A 13,696-nucleotide genomic window follows, 5' to 3' on the forward strand; every position below is an offset into this window, starting at 1 on the left:
ACGAAGACCCAACACAGCCAAAAATAATAAATAAATTAAAAAAAAAATTAAAAAAAAAAAAACTAGATTCCCACTCTTGAAGCTGAAAATCTCACAGTTTTCAGGAAAATGTTGGATAGCCAAGTTAGGAATGTGGGCATAGTGTTAGGTTTTCAGGGTAGACTCCATTCCATTCCCCATCTGTTTGAAAAATGAGATAAATGAGAGAAAACACCTTTTGACAATTTTGTCAAGATAACATAAAACATACACAGAACAAGAACAGCCTTGGTATGTGAAGCACTTTGGTTATGACTGTTGTATGATTTTCATTCCATTTCTTCCAGAGAAAAGCAAACACACAGACAAATTAACGTGAAGAACATGAATATTTGAGAGGATAATTTGGGGGGAAACCATGCCATACATGGTATAAGTGCTTTAAATCTAATGTTGGAAATCACCAGAATGGCTGTAAGAAACCCAGCCCAAGATGGAAATGTATGGGCTGCAAATAGGAAGGAAAAGTCAAAAGGAATTACTGAGGAGGGTGTTGAGGAGAAACTAATACAAACACAAATAAAAGCAAAGTCATAGGTGCTTTGAGAATGGAAGAAATGAAGCATGTCTTTTAAGGGAAAAGAAAAGCAGGAGATATAAATTCACAAAATTTGTTTTTGCAGCCCACAGTGTCCACTTAGTTCTGAGGCCAGTGGCCCCTCACAGACAAGTGGTACCTAAACCGAGGAGCCTTCCCAGGGCCCCCTTCACATCCTTGTTCCTCAGGCTGTAGATGAAGGGGTTCAGCATGGGGGTGAGCACGGTGTACATCACTGAGGCGATGGAGCTTCTCTGGGGAGAGTGGGTCACAGCAGAAGTGAGATAGATCCACACGCCTGTCCCGTAGAACAAGGAAACCACAGAGAGGTGAGACCCACAGGTGGAAAATGCTTTATATTTTCCCGCTGCAGAGGAGATTCTCATTAAAGAGGAGACAATTCGAGAGTAAGAGAAGAGGATTCCAGTGAGGGGAAACACACCCAGCAGGGCAGTGGCCACAAACAAGAAGATGTTATTGATGAGGGTGTCAGAGCAGGCCACCTTGAGAATCTGAGCCAGTTCACAGAAGAAATGTGGAATTTCAGTGCCAGTACAGAAGGTCAGCCGCCTCAACAGTAGAATATGAAGCAGGGGAACCCAGAAAATGATGAACCAACACATCAGAACCAGGAGGCCACAGAAGCGGGGGTTTATGATGACCGTGTAGTGCAGGGGATGGCAGATGGCCACAAACCGGTCATAGGCCATCACAGTCAGGAGAAAACTATCCATTACAGCAAAAATCATAAAAAAATACACCTGAGTGAGGCACCCTATGTAGGAGATGCCTTTGCTCTGTGTCTGGATGTTCACTAGCATGCTTGGGACGGTGGTGGAGACGAAACAGATGTCAACAAAGGAGAGGTTGGCGAGGAAGAAGTACATGGGGGTGTGGAGGTGGGAGTCCGAGCTGACGGCCAGGATGATGAGCAGGTTCCCCAGCACAGTGACCAGGTACATGGACAGGAACAGTCCAAAGAGGAGGGGCTGCAGTTCAGGATCGTCTGAGAGGCCCAGGAGGAGGAACTGTGATACTCCCGTGTGGTTTCCTGCTCCCATGTGGATGGTGCGTCTAATGGGGAGGGAGGCAAAAGCAACGTTCAGTGAACAGCCAAACGGCACCTCAGCTAGTCATCACTTACGATTCCACCTTTAGGTCGATATCCTTCACCCTCTATTAGTCCTTCCAATGACAGTGATTCACTCAGCCAAATGGTAGACCATTTCCATTTTAAATGTATTTATTTAGCTGTTTTAAAATTTAGCAGAAAAAATTTTATTATCTCCTAGTCACTGGTTCCAATCTTTTTGTTACTGAAGTATAGTTGATATACAATGTTGTGTTAATTTCTGCTGTTCAGCAAAGTGAATCAGTTATACACATATATACATTCTTTTTTATGTTCTTTTCCATTATTTATCTCAGGAATTGAATATAGTTCCCGTGGTATGCAGTAGGACCTTGTTGTTTACTCACTGGTTCTAATTCTATATGAAGCTATGGACATAAACTGATTTCTTTTATGATATGACACTTGCAAAATGAATGAAGACATTTAATATCTTTTCTTTTTGATCTCCATATTTCCTTCTTTTTTGGGGGGGGTTTATTTATTTATTTATTTTGGGCTGTGTTGGGTCTTCGTTTCTGTGCGAGGGCTTTCTCTAGTTGTGGCGAGCGGGGGCCACTCTTTATCGCGGTGCGCGGGCCTCTCACTGTCGCGGCCTCTCGTTGCGGAGCACAGGCTCCAGACGCGCAGGCTCAGTAGTTGTGGCTCACGGGCCTAGTTGCTCCGCGGCATGTGGGATCCTCCCAGACCAGGGCTCGAACCCGTGTCCCCTGCATTGGCAGGCAGATTCTCAACCACTGCGCCAGCAGGGAAGTCCCCATATTTCCTTCTTTCAAATAGTTCAATAATAGTTATTTAGACGGGGATTCCCAACTCAGACAAACTTAATTCTATGATCTGATGCTCTGTGTTGTTGTCATAGTTATCTCTCAAGTGCCTTAAGTGCCTTATTATTATTTATTATTATTATTTTTTAAATGTAGCAGTGCATCCTGGGTCGGCGTAGCCATGGCGGCTCGTGTCCTTTGCACCTGTGTCCGCCGACTGCCGGCGGCCTTCGTGCCGCTGCCCGGGTTCTGCACGCTGGCCGCGGCCCGGCCGCTCAGCACACTCTGTTCCCCGTGGGGGCCCGGACGAGGCCTGGGGCTCCGCAGCCGGCCTCGGTGCTCGGTGCTCGCGCAGGTTCCAGGTGGAGTTACACAGCTGTGCCGCCAGTATAGTGACTCTCCCCCTTTGACATTAGAGGGAATCAAGGACCATGTTCTTTACGTCTTGAAACTCTATGACAAGACTGACCCAGAACAGCTCTCAGTAAATTCCCATGTTATGAAAGACCTGGGCTTAGACAGTTTGGACCAAGTGGAGATTATCATGGCCATGGAAGATGAATTTGGGTTTGAAGTTCCTGATATAGATGCGGAGAAGTTAGTGTGCCCACAAGAAATTGTAGATTACATTGCAGATAAGAAGGATGTATATGAATGAAAAATCAGGCCCCTTTTCTTCACTGAGAGAAGACTCAGAAGATGCTGGGAAGTGTCTGGAAGTGAGAACGCATTTCTGCATCATTGCTGACTTTGACAGAGTAATTCTGTTTAGACTTGTATTTAAATTGTCTTAAGTGTTTTTGCCCTTTGAAAATAAATCTATAAAACCAAAAACAACAACAACAGCAACAAAGTGTAGTTACTGCTATAACCTTCTTTGTGAGAATTGAAAATGCCTTTGTGCACAGTAGGATCCCAGTAAATGATAGCTATTATTATTACTAATCTATTAATTTTATGACAGTTATTTTTGATACATAACTCTCCCAAAGTATGATAAAAAGATGCCATTCAGATAATGGGATCTTGACTCAGAATTCCTAGAAGAGAATTTTGGTCCACCACCTTAAGCTCTGTGTGACCTAATCTCTCTTAGCTGCAGATACCTCACCTCTACAATGGGAGTTATAAATATTCCCAGCATTGTAAGACTGATGAGTGAATTAAATGAGATGATGCATGTAATTTTTCTAGTGTGGTTCTTGTGACATACAGCAGACACATGGTAAATGTGAGCTTCTTAACAAAACAATAAATCTGTCTTGTGTGGCTGTCATTAATCATTATTCCCCTTAAACAGGGGCAGCCAAGTCTGTTACCTCTTTGGACTGCAATGCAGCACTTCTAGTTAATGATGATCCCTATGACTTCCTCTTTCAGATACCGCCTGCCAGGTGGATTCTGCCAAGAAGATGGAAATCCGTGTGGACTACACACATAAGAAAGGTAAAGAAAAATCCCAAAACCATAAACTAAAATGCAATGGAAGTGTCAGAGTGTGTTGTATTAAAAATCAGCACAGTGAAGCGTAAAAAAAAAAAAAAAAACAAGGACTAGTAGATTTGATTTAAAATACTCAAAGCTTCTATTAAAAAATCTAACAAATCATTCTTTAAAAAATGAAAGGCAAATTTAAGATAATTATAAATGTTTACATTCTCCATGATAGAAAAAAGCTCAGCGTTATTATGCCTACAGAATGCAATTAATATTTTTTTTACATAAGCAAAGCAGGATTTATTAAGCGATAGTACACTCTCAGGAGGGGGAGCGAGTAGGTTCAGGTGAGCAGCTGCTGAGAATGCATTTAATTAAGAGAAAAAAGTAACTGGGGGCCAATTTAGTCTGGGACAGTGGATAGAAAAATCCTCTCTGAAATAAGAATATTGAGCTATGAGAGGAAGGATGGGTAATTGTTAATCAGAGAAAATAAGGAAAGGGCAAGCATTTTGGGCTGAGAGAACAGAATTCACGGTAGCCCTGGGGTTGGTGAGCTTAGTAATGCAAGGGATGTGAGAGGCCAGTGAGATGGAGAACAGAATGAGGGTAGGAGGACAGAGTGTGAGGCCCACAAGTCGAACATCCTGTACTATTCTTGATGTGCCTCTCATGTCGGTAATTTTATATTTATTTGTGGGTCAGAGATCATGACCATTTGTGCTCATCATTGTCTTTCCAGGGACTTACATGGTGCCTGGAACATAGTAGGTGCTCAAAACATGCAAATGTTAGATACGTAATAAAGAATGAGACCAAAAGTGTCAACTGTAACACAAAAACAGAACCCTCTAAGCCCATCATATGCCTGAATATAGACACAAAGTAGAATAGTAAAATTAAATTGCATTCATATATAGTTTAAAAGAATAATATATCATAAACAAGTAATTCCTACTCTAGGAATGGATATCTGGTTAGATATAGGATGTTTGCTAACATAATTCATCTCAAAAATAGGCCAATGAAGAAGAACCATAACCATAATTACAGTAGAAAATGCTTTTGAGAAAATGTAACAACAGCCATTACTGTGGTTAGCAGCCAGGACAGAGCCCCTTGCTAAATAAGGAAGCTAAGGACAATTTCTTAACCCAGTAAAGAATAGGTATTTAAAAACTGCAGCCAAAAGGCTATTCTACATTAAAGCACTAAATATTTGCATTAAATTCATGAAGAAGACAAGACAGTCTACTCCAAATTCAATCACTTGATATTCTCTTAACGATTTAAACAGAATGGTAAAATGAGCAAATGAAATAAGCCTGAGTACCAAACGTCAGTAATAATTACATTGTTCGTAGATGATATTGTGGACACAACAAGGTGGATAAGGTGAAACAACAACATCAATACAGAGATATCGGGTCCTGTCAGGAACTCTAATTTGCCAGCAGAAATAGTCAGGGAATCTAAAAGAAAAATCCAATCACATGAGGAACAAAATACACAATACCTCATGCATAACAAATCTCCAGTGAGTAGTTAATGAATAAGTGATTGGACACAGGAAATCTAAGAGGACCCTAGAATTGTGGGAAAGATCAGAGAAGAGGTGGAGAATCTCTGGAAAATAACTCACTGGAGAGAGGGTCTAGATTCCAAAAAAATGAGAGAAAGAAACAGGACTGGGTTCAGTAGAAACTAAAGTATCTGAAAACTACAGACTTCCCGTCATAGACTAAATAACTATGGGACTGTCCCAGTCTCACTATTCTAGAGGTAAAGCCCAGTACCCACCTTCACTCCTGTTTTCCTTCTTACTCCACCAGACTTTACTGGGACACGGTCTCTGATGGTCATCAGTGAAGCTCTCTGTTTTAGGCAGTCTGTCCCGGGGAAACCCATGTGGGTTTTCACTAAGGCTGGGAGCAGAGAATTATAGGAAAGGGACAACAGGGACATGTTATTATCATCTCAATGGTTGAACTCTCAGAGCTCCTCATTAAATAAATTGTTCTAGTGATTCTTCTCTCTCCCAACATCTTAAGTCCCTTGAGGTACAAAGATAAGAGAATGGAAAAATTTCAGCCAACCTTGTGTATAGGTAGGCAACAGTGGGGGAAGCACGTATATTCTCCAAGGAGAAATTCTTTCTTTGGTTTTACTTACACGTGACAAGATATCCCCTAAGGAATGTTTAATTTCTACAAGAAGCCAACATGGAAGCCTTTGTAGATATTAGGGAGGGCTCTGTTTATTACCTCTAAATAGAGGAGAAGGGGCAGTAATTATCCAGGTAGATTGGGTTGAAGAGTGAGTATTGAGGAAACACATGTGGCAAAAATAAATAACCTGTAAAGTTTGTCAAGGAAGGGGAGGACAGAGATAAAATCTCTTTCAGTCTAAAGGAAGTATCTAATATGGGAGGGTTAAACCTAAGATTCGATGGAAGTTATGGGAACACATTTAATTTCAAATTGAATGATGATATTTAGTGCAGGCATTTGAATACACAGGAATTTCTGGGCACATAATTCATAGGATGCATTATACACTCTAAACCAACGACAATCATAATGTGCTGTATCTCCAGTTTATAGGACATGGTTGCAGAAATCAAGGGTTGGAAGCAGAAGTGAACCCTTGTAACGTCACTCCCAGTTGCTATGGGGGTGTTTGTGCTCCAGGTCTCCACACTTCTGGCCTCTGCAGGTTTGGAGGCCTTGACACCTAAAAAGAGCACTTCCAGAGACATGGCAAAAGTCCCTTTGAACTTCAAGCTATGCTACTGCCTGACATTTCAGGTTCTTCATGTCAATAACAGGAGTCACCCTCCAGGCAGGGGTAATTGACCTTGGTGATCAATGTCATTGTATGACCCTGGCAGTGGGAAGTGGTATGCAACTGAGCTCAGTCAGTGGCTGGAAGCAGGAGCAACCTCAGGGCAAACACAGTGGTGGATACAGATGGTGGTCAGTTATGCTCCCACAGCAAGAGATCTGAGTGGTGTGACCTTGGGTGAGGCAGCTTCCTTTAGCTGAGGGCACTTCTCAAAGAGAAGGCTCAGGGCAGTCAAATGGCTGCACTCCATATGCTTGGAAAAATAAGCCTTTACTTCTGAGGGGAGAAGTGGGCAACACAGCACTGGATTGGCTACAGTCCATCCCATTGGCTGTTTGGATTGTGATCTGTAACAACACGCAATGTGTCCTATGGGTGCTTATCTTTGATGCATGGGGGTCAGGTGCTGGGAAGGACTTTCCTTAGGATGTGAAGGCCAAACCAAGAACTGAAGCATCATGAGTAAGTCTCAGCCAAGCATAATCTTGTCTTTCTGACCTGCTTCACTATAAAAATCCAATTCTCTCTACCACTACTGCCATTAAGGCAGAACACCAGACCTGCTAACACATGCCACTGCCAAGTGGAAGTTATTAGTGGGGTGTTTCTCAGACACATTAAACTGATCCTTTCCAAGGTCAAACTAACATTTTTTTCTTCCCCAAACAAGTTGTATTGGAGAGGTAATACCATAGATGATGTGAACAGATGCACATGTGGAATTGTGCTAGATGGTTAAGTATTATTTCCATTATGTTAAAATAGTTTTCCTAATTAGTCTTTACTTTTTTTATTGGCACTTATCTCAAAATCTAGTTTTACCATTTGTTTATATGTTATTTTATTTTCTTTCTCTCAACAGAATGTACACTCTATGAAATTTGGGCCTTCATTTTGTACAAAACTTCATACCAGTACCTACAATATAACAGTTAATAAATATTTAAAGGCACAAATCAGTCAATCACACCATTGTTATTACTAGAATTAGAAATAAACTAGTTCCAGCTTCTGTGGGAAAACAAGGAAAAAAATAGAAAAAAAAAAGAAATGAACTTGGGAGGACAAAAATGTTTCAATTTTTCTCTTTCCTAGTCTTTGCCTGGTACTAAACATCACCTACACAAACTGAACATTTGTAACTATCAGAAATTTGAATAATGGATGTAATTCATCTGTTAATTACAGAATATCTTGTTTTCCATATGCCTTTTTTTAATATAAATTTATTTTATTTTATTTTATTTATTTTTGGCTGTGTTGGGTCTTCGTTTCTGTGCGAGGGCTTTCTCCAGTTGCGGCGAGCGGGGGCTACTCTTCATTGTGGTGCGCGGGCCTCTCACTATCGTGGCCTCTCTTGTTGCGGAGCACAGGCTCCAGACGCGCAGGCTCAGTAGTTGTGGCTCACGGGCCTAGTTGCTCCGCGGCATGTGGGATCCTCCCAGACCAGGGCTCGAACCCATGTCCCCTGCACTGGCAGGCAGATTCTCAACCACTGCGCCACCAGGGAAGCCCCATATGCCTTTTAATGATATGTAAATTTTAGGTAATATTTCTCTTTAAGGAAATGTTCCAGATCTAATAGTAGCGTAAATAATGGAATATAAAAGGAAACAAAACTATAGTCAAGAAGCATCAGGTTCCTTTTCTTAAGCATGTTTCTCACATGATTAAGAAGAGGGAATAGATACAGAAGGGTATATTACACATATTTGGGTACTATTTTTTTTAAAGAATTTTATTTTTTATTTATTTTTATTTTTATAATTAATTTATTTTTGACTGCATTGGGTCTTCATTGTTGTGTGCAGACTTTTCTCTAGTTGTGGTGAGCGGGGGCTACGCTTCTCATTGCGGTGGCTTCTCTTGTTGCGGAGCATGGGCTCTAGGTGTGCGGGCTTCAGTAGTTGTGGCACACAGGCTCAGTAGTTGTGGCACACGGGCTTAGGTGCTCCACGGCATGTGGAATCTTACTGGACCAGGGCTTGAAACCGTGTCCCCTGCATTGGCAGGGGGGTTCTTAAACACTGTGCCACCACGGAAGTCCTATTTGGGTACTATTATGGACTGAATTGTGTTCACTCAAAATTTTCTAAGTTGATGTCCTATTTACCAGTGCCTTAGAATGTGACTGTATTTGGAGAAAGTGCCTTTAAAGAGGTAATTAATTTAACATGAGGTCATTAGGGTGAACCTTAATTCAACCACCCTGGTGTCCTTATAAGAAGTGGAGATCAGAACACACAGAGAGACCAGGGCAACCTGCACAGAGGGATGACCATGTGCAGAGTCAGCATGAGGGTGGCCATCTGCAATCCAAGTGAAACAGAGCAGGACCCTATGGTCTGTGTCCCCCTTTTGTCTGTGGAAAAAATTTACCCAAAGAATAAGTTTAATCAGGGAAGTGAGAAAATGCAGAAACAAAGGAAAACAGTTAAAGGAGACTGTTTATTATTATTAAATAATAATAGTTTAGTCATTAAGCAGAGTCAAGTACTTTTAGTTCCTCCTCAAGGGCTATAGATAATATACTGAGCCATATCCTGTGAGCTGTCTTGTACATACTGAACCCCACACCAAGTGGAAGAAGTTAACTACATGATGACCAGACTGTAGCCATGACATAAGCTGCCACGATTCTGAGAATTGCCATCAAGGAAATGGGAACAAACCAACCCTGGAACTGAAGTTAACTGTACTTAAAACAATCACGATGACTCTGATTAGACTACCACATGACCAATTTCAAGAAGACTGTCAGAGCTGACTGTACTGTTTCTGCATGTAGCTGCCTCCCTTCGTCTATAAAAGCTCTTGCCCCCTGATTGTCAGTGGTGGGGGGAGAGTTGGCCTTTGGACAGGCATCTGCCCTCCAGCCCAGTTGCTGGAATCCAAAGTAAAGCAAACTTTCCTGTCCACCAAGCTTGCCTCTCTACTGGCTTTTGAGCAGTGAGCAGCCAGACCCTACTTTTGGTTACACAAGGAGACAGGCCTCAGAGGAAACCTGCATTGCTGGTTTAATATTGAACTCCCAGCCTCCAGGATTGTGAGAAAATAAATTTCTATTGTTAAAGTCACCCAGTCTGGTATTTTGTTACGGCAGCCCCAGCAAACTAATACAGGAACCAATGCAAAATCCTCTTGCCTCATCTTTTACTTGAGCCATGTCTGCTGTTAATTATTTCAATGGAAGCAGTGACCAGCTTTGCCCAGCTCCAGTTGGACAGCATCTTCCCACACGCCCATGCCAAGTACCTTCTGCTTCTTGCCCTGAAGCTTCTCTGATACCACACTATGGGATATCTGAGGGAATCTGCTGGGTATTCAGAAGTGTGCAACTCAGAAATATAGGGATGCTAATCTCTCTTGGACCACCTCTGGCTCATAGAAAGCATGGGCTGATGTCTCTTCATCTACTTAGTGGAAAGTTCTGAGACACATATCATGATGTACCTCAGAAGGGTTTGGTAGGATTTAGCACTAGCCATCAATAAAGGAATTAAAATTAAAAAAAAAAGGGGGGGGGGGAAACAAAGGTTAAATACAGGACTGAACGGAGGAGATAGACCATCTCATGGATTGTCAGGCTTATCAATATGTGAGGATCATTCTAAGGGCTACAGGAAGTTGAGGACAAGCAGGTAGAAAAGCCTTTGAGGAGCATCCTGAGCGGTGAGTACGCAGCCCCGTCCTCTCCTTCTGACCTCGAATCCTGGCGCTGGGCCTTGCACCGCCTCCAACACCACTTCCGGTTGTGGACCCCGCCCTCTGGCCGTAGCCCCGCCCACAGGCCTAGTTCCAGCCTCAACTTTGTCCGCTGGGCCTGTTTATGCGCCAGGCCCCGACCCCGAATCGACCCCAGGCCCCTCAACCGCAACGTGGGGAGAAACGACAAGCTTCCTCCTGCAATGGTGGAACTTGGCTGACAGCCCCAACCTCAGAGCCCCGCCCCGCCACGACCGAGGTAGGAAGCGGAAGTGCGTCACTGGTGCGCGGCAGTCTTCTGTCCCGCGGTTGCGCGCCTCGAGGAGGGAGTCGCTTTGGTCGTCGTGCGTTGCAGCGTGTCCTTGGTGAGGCCCGCGTTAAAGGAGTGCTCTGGGATGTACGGAGCGCATTAAAGGACAGGTTTGGCTCGGGCTTTCAGAGGGGTCTCCTTGGGCAGGCCTGGCCCCTCCTCTCACGTTTGCCCGGACCTGAGCCCCCGCCTTCAGCGAGGTCGTAGGTGCGGCAAGGGGCGTCTACGGGTTTTGTCTTGCACGTGCTTCCCTGTTCGGAAGCCTGTGACTTTAGTCCATGAGGACATGAATATCCGCTGTTCCAGCGGGTTGCTCAGGCCCCTGCGCCTTCTGGTTATCATGAAGGTAGTGATCCTGCCGTGTTCGTGTGAGTATGAGGGTGTCCACTTGAAAGTGCAAGAGTTGTGAGTTGAGTTTATTGAGTGTGTTAGTGAGGACTGTTGCCCAGGAGTCAGCCTCTGAGATGGCTCTGAGAAATGATTCTGGAGAGGTAAGGGGGGATGTTAGTATACATGTGGTTTTGGAGAAGGGTATGTATAATTGTCCACAAAAAATTAATCAGTCGATCTAAGAAAGAATTGGAAAATTTTATTCAAGCCAAATTTGAGGATTACAACCCCGGAAGAGCATCTCAGAACGGTCTGAGAAGTGTTTCGCCTTTTAGAAGTCAAGACTCAGTTTATATAAGTTTTTTGAGACAAAGGGCTTTACATTAAATGACTTTTTTCCCCGCCGCGCCTCGCAGCATGCAGGATCTTAGTTCCCAGGGATGGAACCCACGTCCCCGGCGCTTGAAGCGCGTAGTCTTAATCACTGGAGCGCCAGGGAAGTCCCTCAATGGTGCATTATTGACAGTTTACATAATCCAGATTGAAGCGCCATCGTGGTGCGTCATGTGACCCTTTACAAGCTTAAGAAGGGTTGTTACCTTTTAAGTTGTCTTGATGCTAGGAGAATGTTGCTGTTTGTGGTTGAGCAGGTATTCCTGTGGATGGGGGAGGTTTGGTCAATGCATAATGTGGGTACACAATACACAGTGGGGGGAGAGGGGAGGCCAAAGGGCAGAGAAGAGTTTTTTATGTGTAAATTTTCCTTGTCTTGCCATAAATAAGGATTTTATTTCACATAATCAAGCATCTTGGCGCAAGGTTCCTGCTAGTCAGGAGGAACAGATACTTTAATTAATGGTTTTAGTGTGTTTCTAAGTATAGGAGAATGCAAGAATTGGGGTTCATAAAATTTTCTTCTGAAAATATCTAACTATCTGAAGGCATGTTCTGCCAGTTTTCCCAGAGCACAGAGTGCCTCATTCAGAACACATCTGAATTCCTTTCAGGATGTGTGAAGGTCAGCCACTATGGTGGCACTGAGTCAATCTTAGTAGAACCAGATGGTGAGCAACATTCTTTGGCTGGCAAGGGAAATTGGCTCACAGGGCCGCCTCTTTTCTATTTTTTTAAAAAAATTTTATTTATTTATTTATATATTTCTTTTTTTTTTTTTTAAATCATCACCTTTTTTTTTTTATATATTTCTTTATGGCTGCGTTGGGTCTTCCTTGCTGCACACGGGCTTTTTCTAGTTGCAGTGAGTGGGGGCTACTCTTTTCTTACGCAAAGAAAAGTGCCTCCCCTTTTCTTATGCAAAGTTTCATTTGAGAATTTGTTTTTATCTTTGCATGTTCTTTATTTTTGAACAGTACATACAGGTAGAAAGATGAGATGCTTTCTTGGGTATCCATGGTGTGCTGATTTCTGTATATTAATATATATGTATGTAGACCACAAGTCTTTTCATCTAAAGAAAAGCAAGGATCTTAGCCATATTGTCATCTGAACTTAGATCGGTACACGCGCACAGTTAAAACCGGGTCCTCAGGAGAAAAAGATGGGAGGATTTATGACACTGGTTCTAGAATAATTGAGATTACCATTAACAGGGTGTTTGGAGTACATGTGTCCCCACTGCAGTTTTTTTTTTTTTTCGTAAATTCTTTAGGCTAAAGAAAATCTGAACATCTAGCACAATGAATGTTCACTATAGTAGATTCACTTTTTTTTTTTGGCTGCGTTGGGTTTTCTTTGCTGCGTGCGAGCTTTCTCTAGTTGTGGCGAGTGGGGGCTTTTCTTGCTTGCGGTGCGCGGCCTTCTCATTGTGGTGGCTTCTCTTATTGCGGTGCACAAGCTTTAGGCACGCGGGCTTCAGTAGTTGTGGCGCGTGGGCTCAGTTATTCCGCGGCGTGTGGGATCTTCCCAGACCAGGGCTCGAAACCGTGTCCCCTGCATTGGCCGGCAGATTCTTAACCACTGCGCCACTAGGGAAGTCCCAGATTCACTTATTTTTATTTAGCATTTTGCATGTTTGCTCTCTCAAATAAATAAATGCATTGTATAGTGAACTGTTTGAAAGTCAGTAAATTGAAAATAAATTGCATACATTATACTTGATCTTTAAATATTTGGTAATGCATCTTTTTTAAAATTATTTTTTAATTCCATCACTATATTTATTTATTTAATTTATTTTTGGCTGCGTTGGGTCTTCGTTGCTGCGCGTGGGCTTTCTCTAGTTGCTGCGAGCGGGGGCTACTCTTCGTTGCGGTGCACGGGCTTCTCATTGCGGTGGCTTCTCTTGTTGTGGAGCACAGGCTCTAGGCACGCAGGCTTCAGTAGTTGTGGCACGTGGGCTCAGTAGTTGTGGCATACGGGCTTAGTTGCTCCGTGGCATGTGGGATCTTCCTGGACCAGGGCTCAAACCTGTGTCCCCTGCATTAGCAGGCGGATTCTTAACCACTGTGCCACCAGGGAAGTCCTGGTAATGCATCTTTTTTTTTTTTTTTTTTTAAATTATTTATTTATTTATTTTTTTGGCTGTGTTGGGTCTTCGTTTCTGTGTGAGGGCTTTCTCCAGTTGCAGCAAGTGG

General features: G+C 43.0%; 2 protein-coding genes across 2 annotated transcripts; one reads left to right on the forward strand and one right to left on the reverse strand.

The window, feature by feature from the left end:
* Nucleotides 1-699: 699 nt before the first annotated feature.
* On the reverse strand, nt 700-1,638 carry LOC133091358 (olfactory receptor 7D4-like). The gene has a single exon (XM_061190575.1). The coding sequence runs from the start codon at nt 1,636-1,638 to the stop codon at nt 700-702; it is 939 nt and encodes a 312-aa protein (XP_061046558.1).
* Nucleotides 1,639-2,657: 1,019 nt separating this feature from the next.
* LOC133091362 (acyl carrier protein, mitochondrial-like) lies at nt 2,658-3,134 on the forward strand. The gene has a single exon (XM_061190578.1). It carries the CDS (start codon nt 2,658-2,660, stop codon nt 3,132-3,134), a length of 477 nt encoding a protein of 158 aa, XP_061046561.1.
* Nucleotides 3,135-13,696: the final 10,562 nt, after the last annotated feature.

Source organism: Eubalaena glacialis, chromosome 4 (genome assembly GCF_028564815.1).
Source record: "Eubalaena glacialis isolate mEubGla1 chromosome 4, mEubGla1.1.hap2.+ XY, whole genome shotgun sequence".
NCBI lineage: Eukaryota > Metazoa > Chordata > Mammalia > Artiodactyla > Balaenidae > Eubalaena > Eubalaena glacialis.

Bases quoted from the DNA above. Each gene is read 5' to 3' on its own strand.
- LOC133091362 (XM_061190578.1), top strand. From the start codon at position 2,658: ATGGCGGCTCGTGTCCTTTGCACCTGTGTCCGCCGACTGCCGGCGGCC.
- LOC133091358 (XM_061190575.1), bottom strand. From the start codon at position 1,638: ATGGGAGCAGGAAACCACACGGGAGTATCACAGTTCCTCCTCCTGGGC.